The sequence below is a fragment of the Puntigrus tetrazona genome, chromosome 20, assembly GCF_018831695.1.
Source record: "Puntigrus tetrazona isolate hp1 chromosome 20, ASM1883169v1, whole genome shotgun sequence".
Taxonomy (NCBI): Eukaryota; Metazoa; Chordata; class Actinopteri; order Cypriniformes; family Cyprinidae; genus Puntigrus; species Puntigrus tetrazona.
Window position 1 is genome coordinate 12,126,570 of NC_056718.1, and position 12,573 is coordinate 12,139,142.

Sequence of the window (12,573 nt, forward strand, 5' to 3'; positions counted from 1 at the left end):
TGAAAGAGCAAAACTGTTTTCAATACTAATAAATGTTAGAGCGGCAAATCAGCATGATTTCTAAAGCATTTATTCTGCAAAAAAAACCCCCAAAAAGATTTGTAGTAGCATTTTGCCCTCAGCTGCCACCACTCGCCTTTATTTTAGCTCTCTATTTTGTGCTTTGTTTGTTGTGTGTTGTATTATATCCATTGTCACAGTCAATTATGCCTATTTGAGCTTCGGCTCTGTGCTATGCAAAATAAATCTAGCTGATCCAGTGGGAGAATAAATTACGCTATACATGGAAGCACTGATGGATGAAAGAACGTATTTTTATTCTCTTTAACATGGCAGCGTTTTACTTTCATTTTAGTGCCTTTTGATTTAAGATGTATATATTGTACCGCGATTTTAGAAAGCCAGAGCATCATTAATCATATCGAATGCATGGTTAAAGCTTCTGAAATGCTTGCAATTAAAAAAAGCCAATGTAATTAACTATTTATCATCTAAACGACATGAGGACGCTCATTTACCATTTCAAGAGAAACGTGGGCTCATGATATAAACATTTCAGTGATTCATTGCATTGACATAATGTTCAATATTCATGGTCAGGAGTCATGGAGTTCGGGAGGATTCTTAATCAGGGCCTGTGGACTCTGGGAATGTTTAATATGTTCATGACGGATGGGGTGAGGTCTATAAGACAGCAGAATGGATTGAGCAAGAAAAAGCGGTTATCCTCGCCTCACCCTCAGTTCCTCTAAAATCTTTTACCCATTTATCAAATCCCAAGGGTTGAGTTAATTGACTTCTTGGTTTCGGTTCCCAGAAGAGAATATATGAGGAAGATCTCCTATGTAATACGTGCGTATTCACTACCCTTTTGCTATGTGCGCGCACACGAATGAATGGTTTTTGGCTCGTATCTGACCTCAGTAATTCCATTGATGGCTTTGTGCCTAATCTAACAAGTGTTTTGCCTGCAGGTATAATTTTGAATTTTTTTCCTCGATGGGAGTTGAAACGCAGCTCTGGTTTATTTGTACAGTCTCTCTATGGGCTTCTTAAAGTAGGTTAGATTGTGTTAAAAATCCTCCCTCACCCGAAGGCAGATTAGTGCTGTTCCTTTATTAACCTCTGAACTATTAACCGTTTCTGGTGTGGAAACCGACATTCAGTATCCCAGTGAAGTCCTGCTGAGACAGGAGCGTGCTTATCAATGGCGCTGACTGGAAAGCGTATATTGATGGATGTATTGGAGCGGGTTAGAGAGGGAAAGAGAAAGCAGGATGTGTTAGATGATGAACTGCAGAGAACATTTGGTGCAAAGTGTGTTTATGTGGGGAAACCGGGGAGAGTTGTCAAACATTTTGCTTCAAAGTCTGAAGCTCAGTGTTTGTGCTATGAGTCAGCCCTTTATATAATATTGCCATATTTATCTCAGATAAATTAATGACATCTACGATTTGTCCCTAAATTGTGTACATTAATGTCAAGAACAAAGAGAGCTGTTATAACCTAGAACACCACCAGAGTAACACTGATTGAGAGCATAGACTATTTAAACAAGTTTATCAAAACTAGCAAAATCTTTAATAATTTGATTGTCATTTTTTAAAAACAAAATTCTGTTTTGACTGAATTAATTAGAAATGAAACAAACTTGTGGCTAAAGTGAATTTGGCATCACATTGCATTCTTAATTTTAAGTGAGTGTTAGATGATGATAAATACATCTATAAACTATATAAATACATGACTATTCACTTTTTCATATACTTTTTTGTATACTTTCATATACAAATTCATATACTTTTATTCAGCAAAGATTTAAATTGTTAGGAAGTGACAGTACAGATATTTATAATGTTACAAAAGATTTTAAAATAGTTTAAATGATCTTTTGAATACTGTATTCTGAAAGAATTTTATTAAGCAATACAGCAGGGATAAAAATAATGTTTTTGCACAGCAAATCAGCATATTTGAATGATTTCTGAAGGATCATGTCACTGTAGGAAAACAATCAGCTTTGCTATCACAGGAATAAGTTATATTTGAAAATATATGCAAATCTGTAATTCTATATTGTAGTAGTGTTTTAGAATTTTACAGTTTCTATTATATGTATGTATATATATATATATATATATATATATATATATATATATATATATATATATATATATATATATAGATAGATAGATAGATAGATAGATAGATTTCTCATGGATTATGATAAATTAGTGATAAAATAGTATTATTCTGATTGATTTTGTATTTGACCTTGATCTTAGCACTGAACTGACAGGACTGAAAAGAGCCGTCTTCTCCATCCCCCGTTATCATCTAAACTGATGGTTGAGTAAGAAATCGGAGATCATATAAAAGCTTTGTTACTTATTAATTGAGAGCAACAACTATATAGCTACAGACAAGTCAAGAATCGGTGATTGTACCTAAAATGAAACCAGACGATATACAGCCCTCATTCACACTAACCCTCGTTCTGTGTCCAACATTAGATCATGAATTCACAGTTCTGAAGATTTAGACGGTCGTGGTAAATTGTCACGGCCTTGGAAAACAGATGCGCTCAAGCTGCAAAAGATCCCTGAATCCATTATTCTGTCTGTCAGGACTGGCTCTCATGTTTAGAGGAAAAAGCATTTGTCACGTCTCCTCTTTCTCCCTCTCTTTCTCCTATCTGTTTCTCTCGCTCAACCCTTCCTCGCTTTTTTATTGCCCGTGACACAGCTGTCGCCTCAGACGTGGCAGAATCGTGTGCACTTTAATGTGTGCGTGCGGGCAAATTGCTGATCACAAACTGACTCGAGGGAAGAAATAAAAGGCAGAATAAAATTCCAGCTCCGGCACCTGAGTATAATGTCATCATTTTCTCCTTTTGCATAAAGAACGATTGTGCATAAGGCTGTGAAAGCAGTATATATATGTATAAATTACGTATCAAGGACGCTTTCGCTTGATCGAAAGTGAGAGGAAAAGACATTTGTTACAAAAGACTTACAGTTTAAACTAGTATAAACTATTTTTGAAAAAAACGTATCACCGTTTGCAAAACTATTAAGCAGCACAACACTGATAATGCTAAGAAATGTGCATCAAATCAGCATATTAAAATGATTTCTGAAGGATGGTGTGGCATCGAAGACTGGAGCAGTGATACTGAAAATTCAGCTTTGCCATCACAGGAATAAAGTATGTTTTAAAATGACAAGCAAATTAGTGCTAAGGTGCAATCAAAATAGTATTTTCTAATACGCTTTTATAATCGGCAAACTGCTGATCATTTAAAGGAAGTGCATTTTCTGGCACTTTGAGTTTGACGTGTTTTATCTTTAGCATGAAGAATGAAGACATATGCTGCAGGTCTATAATGTATAAGCTTGTAATTGTTGCGAGTCACCTGCGCTGTTATTCCGAGCTCAGAACAATCCCACCTCAGACTGGACCGTGACTGGGTCAGTGATAAATCAAAGCAGGCCTTCCCTCCGGGGTTATCCAAGAAATTTGCACCAGTCTTTACAGCCTCTGCCCCTCCCTTCAGGGGGTGGGCTGAATGACCCCCGGCAACAGTGAAATATGACCGCAGGGCTGCTGCCAGCTCCGGTGGGATCACTTCTGACATCCAAGAGCCGTGCCACCATAAATCTAGCTTCTTTATTATTCTCTCTCACTCTGCTCGCGCTATAGTCTACCTCTCTCGCCTCTTTTTTTTTTTTTTTTTTGTTCCATACATATTTGCCGTATTTATTTTCTCTTTCTGATTTATTGTCCTCATTAGCCGAGGCATGACAATACACACTGCGCTCGCATGCGTATTCACTCAAATGAGCCCTTCATGAACTGTTTCAGCTCAATTACACACACTTGCTTACCAAATGTTGCCATTATCGTGGCACGATTTAGCTAAGAGTGCAAATTGCTCACAACGATGTGTTGTAATTTTTCCTGCGGCAGACAAAGGACGATCCAAACGCTAATAAAAGGCAATTTCAACATCAAGTCTAGCACAGCACATTCATCACATTTGCGCTTGTCTGCTGGCGCTGTCGTTCTGTGGGCTCCGTGAAACAAATTAGTCTATACATAAATCGTTTGCTTCTTGCTTTTGGCGTGTAGAAAAATATGCGCTACTGTAAATAAACCTAACTGAAAAGGCGCTCTTAAGCTTTTGAACAAGTAGGCTGCGTTTCATGCCTTTGACTTACTCTGTTTATGCCGTATGCAATAAATTCATGCAAGATAAGAGCCAGCGAGGTAGACACCTGATGACGTCATTCCTGTTGACTCTAGGGCTCGAGAACTTTGCCTTCAGGTGAAATTACTAAATGATGACAAAAGCATTTCGCTATCTTAAGGAGGTCATAGCAGAGCTATTGTTAGCTAAAACCATGAAAAAACATTATTTGAAAATGAAAAAATTATATATATTTATATATATATATATATATATATATATATATATATATATATATATATATATATATTTAAAAAATTAAAAATTATAATACTAAATATAGACATTTTTAAAATAAATAATAAAATAACTTTTATTATAATAAATTTAATTAAATTCAACATATAAACAAATAAATATAACATCAAAAAATAAAAATTCCACTGTCAATTCTTTCTAAACATTTTTGAAACTTTATTTTTGTTCATTTAATGAACTCTGAAGTGGGTTTATTGTGGTTTTGAAACAAGGAACATTTAATTATTTTCCTTTGAGTTCCAGATGAATAACAGGATTCGTGTAGGTCTGGAACAATGTGAGGGTGACTAAATGATGCCAAAATTTTCATTTTGGGATGAGCTATCTCTTTTAACACAGAAGAACCCAATTAAAAATGTAATGTGTTTGAAATCTATTTTGAAAATCTTTTGCAAGAAGACCATAGAAAATGGTCTTTAGATCCTTAAACCTCACAAAGCAAATGCTTCTCTTTGTGCAATGAAGCAGAGGGTTGTTAAAAAAATGAAGGTTATTCAAAATGTATAAACCATGAGGTATTTGACTATAATCATGCAACAAGGACTCATTTGATCTGATTTGACCCACAATCCCAGCCTTGGGGGGGTTGTGTCTGATGAACAAGAGGGGCTGTGTGAGAGCGACTTGTTATGTTAAAAGGTCTCCTGCACGGTCTACACACCGGTGATGTAACGGGTCGATCTACTGACAACATCACCTCCGTGTTAACCTTTGTGTGTGCCGGTGTGCATGTGGAAGGTAGTGGAAAATTGACCTTTGAGCCACAAGCTGGAGGAGAGATGCAAAGCTTTGGTAAATAATACTGCCAAACCTAGAAAAAGGTCTCAAAGGGGATGTGAGAGAACGTTATAGATATATGAATATCGCCTACTATATATTTTTTTACAAATATGTTAGCCAGCATGCATCATGCAAGGTAAAAGGTTTCAAAGAATGGTGTGTTATATTGCCGTCACATAATGTAGCCTAAATGTGTGCATGTTTAATTAGCCAAGTTAAATAATTGTAATCAGTTTAATGCTAAATACGTTTAATATTTCTCGTGGTTGTGGAAATTAAAGGTGAGGCAGTGCAGGTTGACCTGTAGGATACAGTATTTCCTAAATCGTTTTCTTTTACTGCATATTTTGGTAATTAGATGATCTGAGCAGTCTATGCAGGTAGATATTAGTACAGGCTATATAAAGTATATGCATACTATAGCCTATACTGCAGAAATGGTAAGTGTGTATAGAATTGTGCTATTAAGAGCATATTGAGGTTCAGCTGGTGAAATTGCATGTCTTTCCATTTAAACCTGCTACTACAGGAAATGTGTAAAAATCCCCCTGCAGTGATCCCTGTGAAATGTGACACTACATGGCGCGGGCGGAGATTATAAACAAACTATTCGCCAATGAACGACGTTAGCTACGTCTAAACCGAATCGGCTCCAGAAACGCATTTTGCTTATTCGTGACGATCAAACTCGCAGCTTTTCACTTGCCGTGCATCTAACACGCAGGAGCCGAGGCTGCGAGCGGCTGACGCGTTCTCCCCGCTGCGCGTTTTGAAAATCCTCCCTCCCGACTACCCGTCCGCTGCCGTGTCCCGCAGTATCCACGGGGCTGGTCATGGCGCTCGGACGCAGGAACTCGCTTCTCCCGTTTTTCTTCGCTTTCTTCTAAATAGAATCAAGCCGAACCCCTCGGACCCGGGTGTTGTTGTTGTTTTTGCTGCTTCGACTCGGCCGCTCGAGAGCGATGCCCAGGTCCCCGCCGAGACACACGGGTCTGAACAGATAAACTTGTGTCCAACTGGGCGGTCGAGATTTCGGGATCCCTTTTCCGAGGCGAATTCCCTAGTTTGAGGAACTCGGGAAAGAAACTGTTCTGGGAGAAGAAGAAGAAGAGGAGGAGGAGGAGTGAGAAGGGGCCCTTATTTAAGGTAGCGTTTTCGTGCTCTCGCAAATACCCCCTTAATAACACACTGGACACGATTTTAACATCGAATCAAAGTTTGTGAAGCTACACGGTTGCTTACGTCCGAGCGACGCGAACACGAGCTACAGGCGAACGCGCAGATAAACGCGTCCGTCGTTCACCGTTTACCGTGACACATCGCGCGCAACACTTCATACGCGTTTTCGTGGGTAGTTTTCAAAACACGGGCGAGTTAGTTTGAGAAGTTACTGAAGCAGACCCGCGCACGGCAGTGAAAGGTCGGTGTGTTTGTATTCCGCTACTCGGAAACAATGTAGCTAATGTTGGCTTCGTAGTTGTTAAACACAAGGTTGTTTGGTCGCGTTCGGGACTTTTAGCGACGGCGAGGGCGAGGTTGGGGGTCGCGTTAAAGGCGTAAAGCGATGGTTCAACTAAAACTGTAATTTTTTTTTCACCCTTTACTCACTCTTGCGTTGTTGTAACCCTGTGACTTTCACAAAAGGAGACGTTAGACACTGACAGCCTCGGTCACCGTTCACCATCACCGCATTTTCACCCTTTACAATATAAGTGATAAGCGACCGAGGCTGTCAGCTTATGATATCAAATTTTGTGTTTTTGGGGGGGTGAAATGCCAACTGAATTTCGTCGATTGATAACATTTCTGCACGCAACAATTTGGTTCGGATCAGCGAACTAGTTGCATAGAGATGCCTGGTTTCGCAGATAGTTTTGTATTTGGTCTCTGTTGCCTTCATAAATACTTGGGCTGGTGTAGCAGCGGATGAGGATCGAGGAGGGACACATGCGCGAGGACCACAGCCGCATATTTGCAGTTTAGACACGAAGTCTCCTCGCCAACTGACCGAATGTGACGGTAAACTCTCTTTAGTTGTTTCTCTCCCGAGTTGTTCCTGTTGCCAAGTCCATTCACGGCTGCGTTATATACCTGGCTGGAGCTGGAGAACGCGATCGTTTAAGAAACACCGGGCTCGAGTGCTTTTTAGTTCCCATATAATGTGCATTATTCTGCAAAGGCGGGCGGAATACCGTGCTAAAATAATGAACTTGCGTCCCGACCTACTGTATATGTACTCTGCACTCGCCCGTCTGGATTTTATAAGGTTGTAAAGCGGCTAAGCTGCGACAGTCGAGATCAGGAAGCGTCCGACGTTTCACACTTTATCTTTTGGGTTTAGTTGAACGCATCATACGGGTATTTGAAGCGCACGTTTCTTAGCGAAACTGTCCGTGTGAACACACTTAGACACACTTTGGGCAAAATAGTGTAAACTACGCGAATGGGAAAGCGTCAAGCGCACGGCGTGGCCAGCGGTGTCCGATTCCTAATGAATCTTATGACTCTTATGAATCAGTTCTTTTTAGTGAATCAAAACGTAACGAAGCAAGCGAGGTCCAATTTAGGAGTCAACAATATTTTACGCTCACTGATTTAATCTCATCGTGTTTCGTGTATGATAGCATTTAGTTAAAATAAGTATTAGCCCGCACCAATCTGTGGTATTTTATAAAATAAATTAGTTAACCCGTTTTGTGCTGTTTTTGATACATCGCTATTGACAGGAGCGATTGAATGATTTAGTGATTTAATTATTGTTTTTCAAACATTTTTTTTCCTCAAAAGTATCAAAAAGAACCATTAAGAAACATAATCGTTAAGAACAACCAGAATCATTAAATTCCTTATGATTCCCATCTCTACTAATATGTTTGAAGATTACTGTCTCTCCAGTTCGTAGCAATTTAGCTATTTACTGTGCATTTGAACAACAATGCCATTGTTTTTGCACATCCTGAATTTTAAGGGTCGGTTTTCCTGTGTGATTATGTGCCTGCTATTGAAACCACCAAAAATGTCACGCGTGCAATGCTCTATAGACAGAAGTGTCATATTATCTCTTTTTCTTTGATTCTCTGCAGTGAATGCTAGAGACATGATCATGACTGCGGCATGGGAGTGACGTGACATCAGCACTGGACTTTCCCTCCAAACATCCTTATATCCACACACCCACACCATGTGCTTCTCTCTTCGGGGTGGCAAAACTGACTGAATGAACGACTACGCTGAGAAAGATTGTGCGAGTGTGAAAATGGACGAGTCTGCGCTCCTGGACCTCTTAGAGTGTCCGGTGTGCTTGGAGCGGCTGGACGCTACGGCGAAGGTGCTGCCGTGTCAGCACACGTTTTGCCGACGCTGCCTGCTTGGAATCGTGGGGTCGCGAGGAGAACTGCGCTGCCCAGAATGCCGCACGCTTGTGGAGAGTGGCGTGGATGAGTTGCCTAGCAACATCCTCCTGGTACGGCTGCTGGACGGTATCAAGCAGAGGCCGAGGAGGACGGGAAGCATGCACGGAACATGTGCTAATGGATCCGCGATGGCAGGGATCCGAGCGCAGGGCGCTGGAGGAGGCCAGAGGGATCCCGGTTCCACGGGGGCGCAGTCTCAGAGGGTCCAGGCCAAGAGCACTCCAGTTAGGGTGAGTCCCATACATCAGACACATGTGGACAGATACAATTAACATCTTTTTTTGCATGCAGAAAATTACTATAATCATGTTAGCCTGTTAGCCTGGCGGTTTTATCGGTGGAGAACTTGTCTGGCCCCATCTTGTCTGGTCATTGTCAGGCCTTGGAGACTTGCTCTAAAGCCATGGCATGATATGAAAGGAAGAATCATTTTTGAAATTAATTAGATGTTTAGGGAATTTGAGATGTTTTTTTTTTTTTTTTTCGTTCGCCCTGTCATCTGTTTCATTATTTTGGTTAAACAACTTTAAATAGTTTATTTAGGAATCTACTTAAGAAAATGAATACAGGCAAGAACTTGAAGAGTTAACAAAAAAAACACCTTTTATGATGCTGGAACAGACATTTAATTTAATGTGCTTTAAAACTCAGACTAAAGTAATAATATATATTTCATATAAATACTTAACTCCAACTGTAATTGTATCAACCCATTTTTTAATATCTGACTAACAGATATGGATGCTGTGATTGTAGGGTGGCAACATCTAGCCTGTATATGTTTTTGTTTGTTTGTTTGTTTGTTTTTTTTAAATACTGTGAATGTTACGTTTTGTTCATGCCACTGTAGCATGACTGTGCAAAAAGCTGCAAAAGCAATATACTTAATGTGGGAGAAAAAAAGTTGTTAGTATATTTGCATGTTTGAGGGGAAACTTAACTGTAAAACATTAAAGTTAACTATTCTTTTTATCTAAAAAAAAATTGTGATTTTAAAATTTATAAGATTATGTATAAAATAAATATTATTACTACTATAATTTTTTTACTTTATTACTGTTCATTTTACCCTGTAATATAAGACTACTATTTAAAGAAGAAACATTCTGCCAAAAATCAGTTAGTTTATGAGACTCTCGTTTTATTTTTTATTGTTTATAGGTAATGTTGCATTCCAAATGCATGTTAAAAGTGACACAAAATCAATGCGTCACGAGTTGCTCTTGTGTAACTGAACACAGTATCGTGTTTCACTTTGAAACACAGAGTGCATGAATCTATTTAATTAAATCACAAATTTTGTGTATAATCACATTAAGCCATATTGCAATTTCAGTTTATTTCAATTAATCGTAGCCATAGCAGACGGTACTAGAGAGAATCTTATTAGCTCGAGTCATTGTGCTTCTCCTAAAGCATCTCAAGAAGCTGAGGTAAGCCTCCTTCCCTGCTGAGAAAAAGCTGCATTAACTGCCTCTTATCCAGCTCTTTTTGTGTTGTTTGGTGTGGTTGTGTATTTCGATGTCTTTATTTTTTTTTTTTCTGTGTGAGAATGGAGAAAAAAAGCAAAAAGTTGCAAGTGGACACCATTGTGTTTGTGGTTGTTTGTGTCTGAGTGAGCGCGCACACGTTTCTGCCAGTATAACTTTCAAACCGATGTCCCGGCGGATAGGGATAGTTGTCATAGCAGCAGTTTTGTGATTGTGTGTTTTGTTGTGTTCCACCTTTCGTTTTGCCCGGTAACAAAACACAGGTGTCCCTACAATCGAGCCCTCTGTCAACTCTCCCACACAGACTTGTGGGACAGAAAGAGGCCTCCACCCAAAGCATGATGGGAAGCGACGCTCTAAGTCAGACATCTCCGGTCTATAATCTTTTAATATCCTTCTTTTGTTGTTCATAAACATCAGTGCTGTGAAATGACACCTGGATTGGCCTATTAAGCAAGCCTTTTCTCTCCTGTTCAACTAACTTAAGTTTAAAAGATAATCTTATTTTCCCCATCTTCAAACTTCAAAAGAAGTTTTTTCATATGTATTTTATTCATTATGTATTTAAATCAGTGCTGTCAAATGATCAGTCGTGATGAATCGCATCCAGGATAAAAAGTTTTGCATGGATAATATGTGTGCATATAATGTGTATAGTTATTAGCCTATGTATATAAATGCATGCACATGGGTCAAAGACGTCAAGGTGACTGCTTCAAAAAGAATTTTACTTATTATTTATTTAAAGCAGTATTACACTTATTATTTTCGTCTTTGACACATGTATACATTAAAAAAATCTTAATATTTATTCACATTCACATATGTATTCATATCATTTATTATTTCTGAACATATTTAACACACACACAAAAATATATATATATATATATATATATATATATATGTATGTATGTATGTATATGTATATGTGTATATATGTAAAAAAATTAAATATATACATGCATGTTTGTGTATATATTTTACAAAATCTTACCAAAACCCAAGCATTTGAATGGTAGTATACCGTACTTTGATCAGTTTTACTGTTACTGAAATTTAGCTTTAGGTATAGACAAATTCTGTCTGATACATATAAACCAGTAATTTTCATGCTTGTTGAAATAAATGGCCACTATTAAAATTATATACTTTTTTATTTAAAAAAAAATAAAAAATTACAAAAACTAAAAACGTTACAAAAAATAGTACATTTAGTTATTGGATTATAACAACAATGCTCATATTTCAGTCTAAATTAAACTCTCTGAACCAGAACCCACCATTTTAAAATTCGCCTTCATTTAGAATTTGTAAGTAAGCGATTACACTTGTTCTTCCTCTAGTTGGCATCACTACAATAACACCTCCCCATCCTAAAGTGCCCTTAGAGCAAGACTACATTTCTGAAAATAATGAAACCTGATGAACTCTCCCCACACAGTCTTTTCTAATTAGCCTGTCGGTGTACATATCAAACTTTAAGAACGCAGTCATTAGCATTAGGCTGTTTGCCAGAACTGTTTGAATCCAGTAAAGTGAGGTAATATAAGGTTGATCAGCACTGTGAGCTCTAAAACTTTGCTATTCAAAAAAAAAAAAGTCAACTCTCGCATGAGCAAACTTGGCAGTGATTGCTTCTTATCTTCTCTCTCTTTGTGCCCGCTATGTTTTCACACGCCAGCCTATTTAAGGGTGCATCTGAGGTGGTATAAACAGCTACGCTGCCGGTGGAAAAGGCTTTTTGCAGCGGTTGTAGCTTCAAACAGAGCCCGTGATTCAGAGGTGGTGTAAGGACCAGGAATGCATCTGAGACTTCATGATAACAGAACGTTGTGTGAGTGGCAGGTCTGTTATTTAGGTCTTTAGAGGGGTTTTGTTAAGTCTGACACATGATATGCTGTGCTTCAGAGACGCACAAAACACGCACTCACGCATGGCAGCAAACTAGTGCTAAAAAGAAGAATTCCTACCTAGTTCAGGGACACACGCATCCAGACATCCACACCCCTGAGATCTTGCGTCAGATGTTGCGTTTTGTAGCTATTTCAACATCTGCGTACTAGTGAGCATAGGAAGTATATGTCAAAAGGAATCTTTTACTTGAGATGTAAGTGTAAGATTGTGGTGTTTGCTAAATGTGATGCAGTGTTGACCACTTGAGAACAAATACTAGCCTAACAGTTTTTCTTTTGTGCAGAATGAACTGGATGTGTAACCCATAGGCTTACTTCCGTTTTGAAGAAGAAGGTGGATAGGCTAATTTATAAACAAATGACTATTGAGCCGTTTCTTTTAAGTGAATATATATATATATATAAAAAATTGCTATTTGATCAGTGACCAAATACTCCAGAGTGTCTCAAACACACCACTGATTGTT

General features: G+C 38.5%; 1 protein-coding gene across 1 annotated transcript in view; it reads left to right on the plus strand.

The window, feature by feature from the left end:
* Positions 1-5,688: 5,688 nt before the first annotated feature.
* LOC122324544 (E3 ubiquitin-protein ligase SH3RF1-like) overlaps positions 5,689-12,573 on the plus strand; it is a 44,149-nt gene continuing 37,264 nt past the window's right edge. Inside the window, 2 exon segments of the mRNA XM_043219069.1 lie at positions 5,689-6,433; positions 8,371-8,930. Coding sequence (XP_043075004.1) covers positions 8,505-8,930 — 426 coding nt within the window. The 5' untranslated portion in view covers positions 5,689-6,433; positions 8,371-8,504.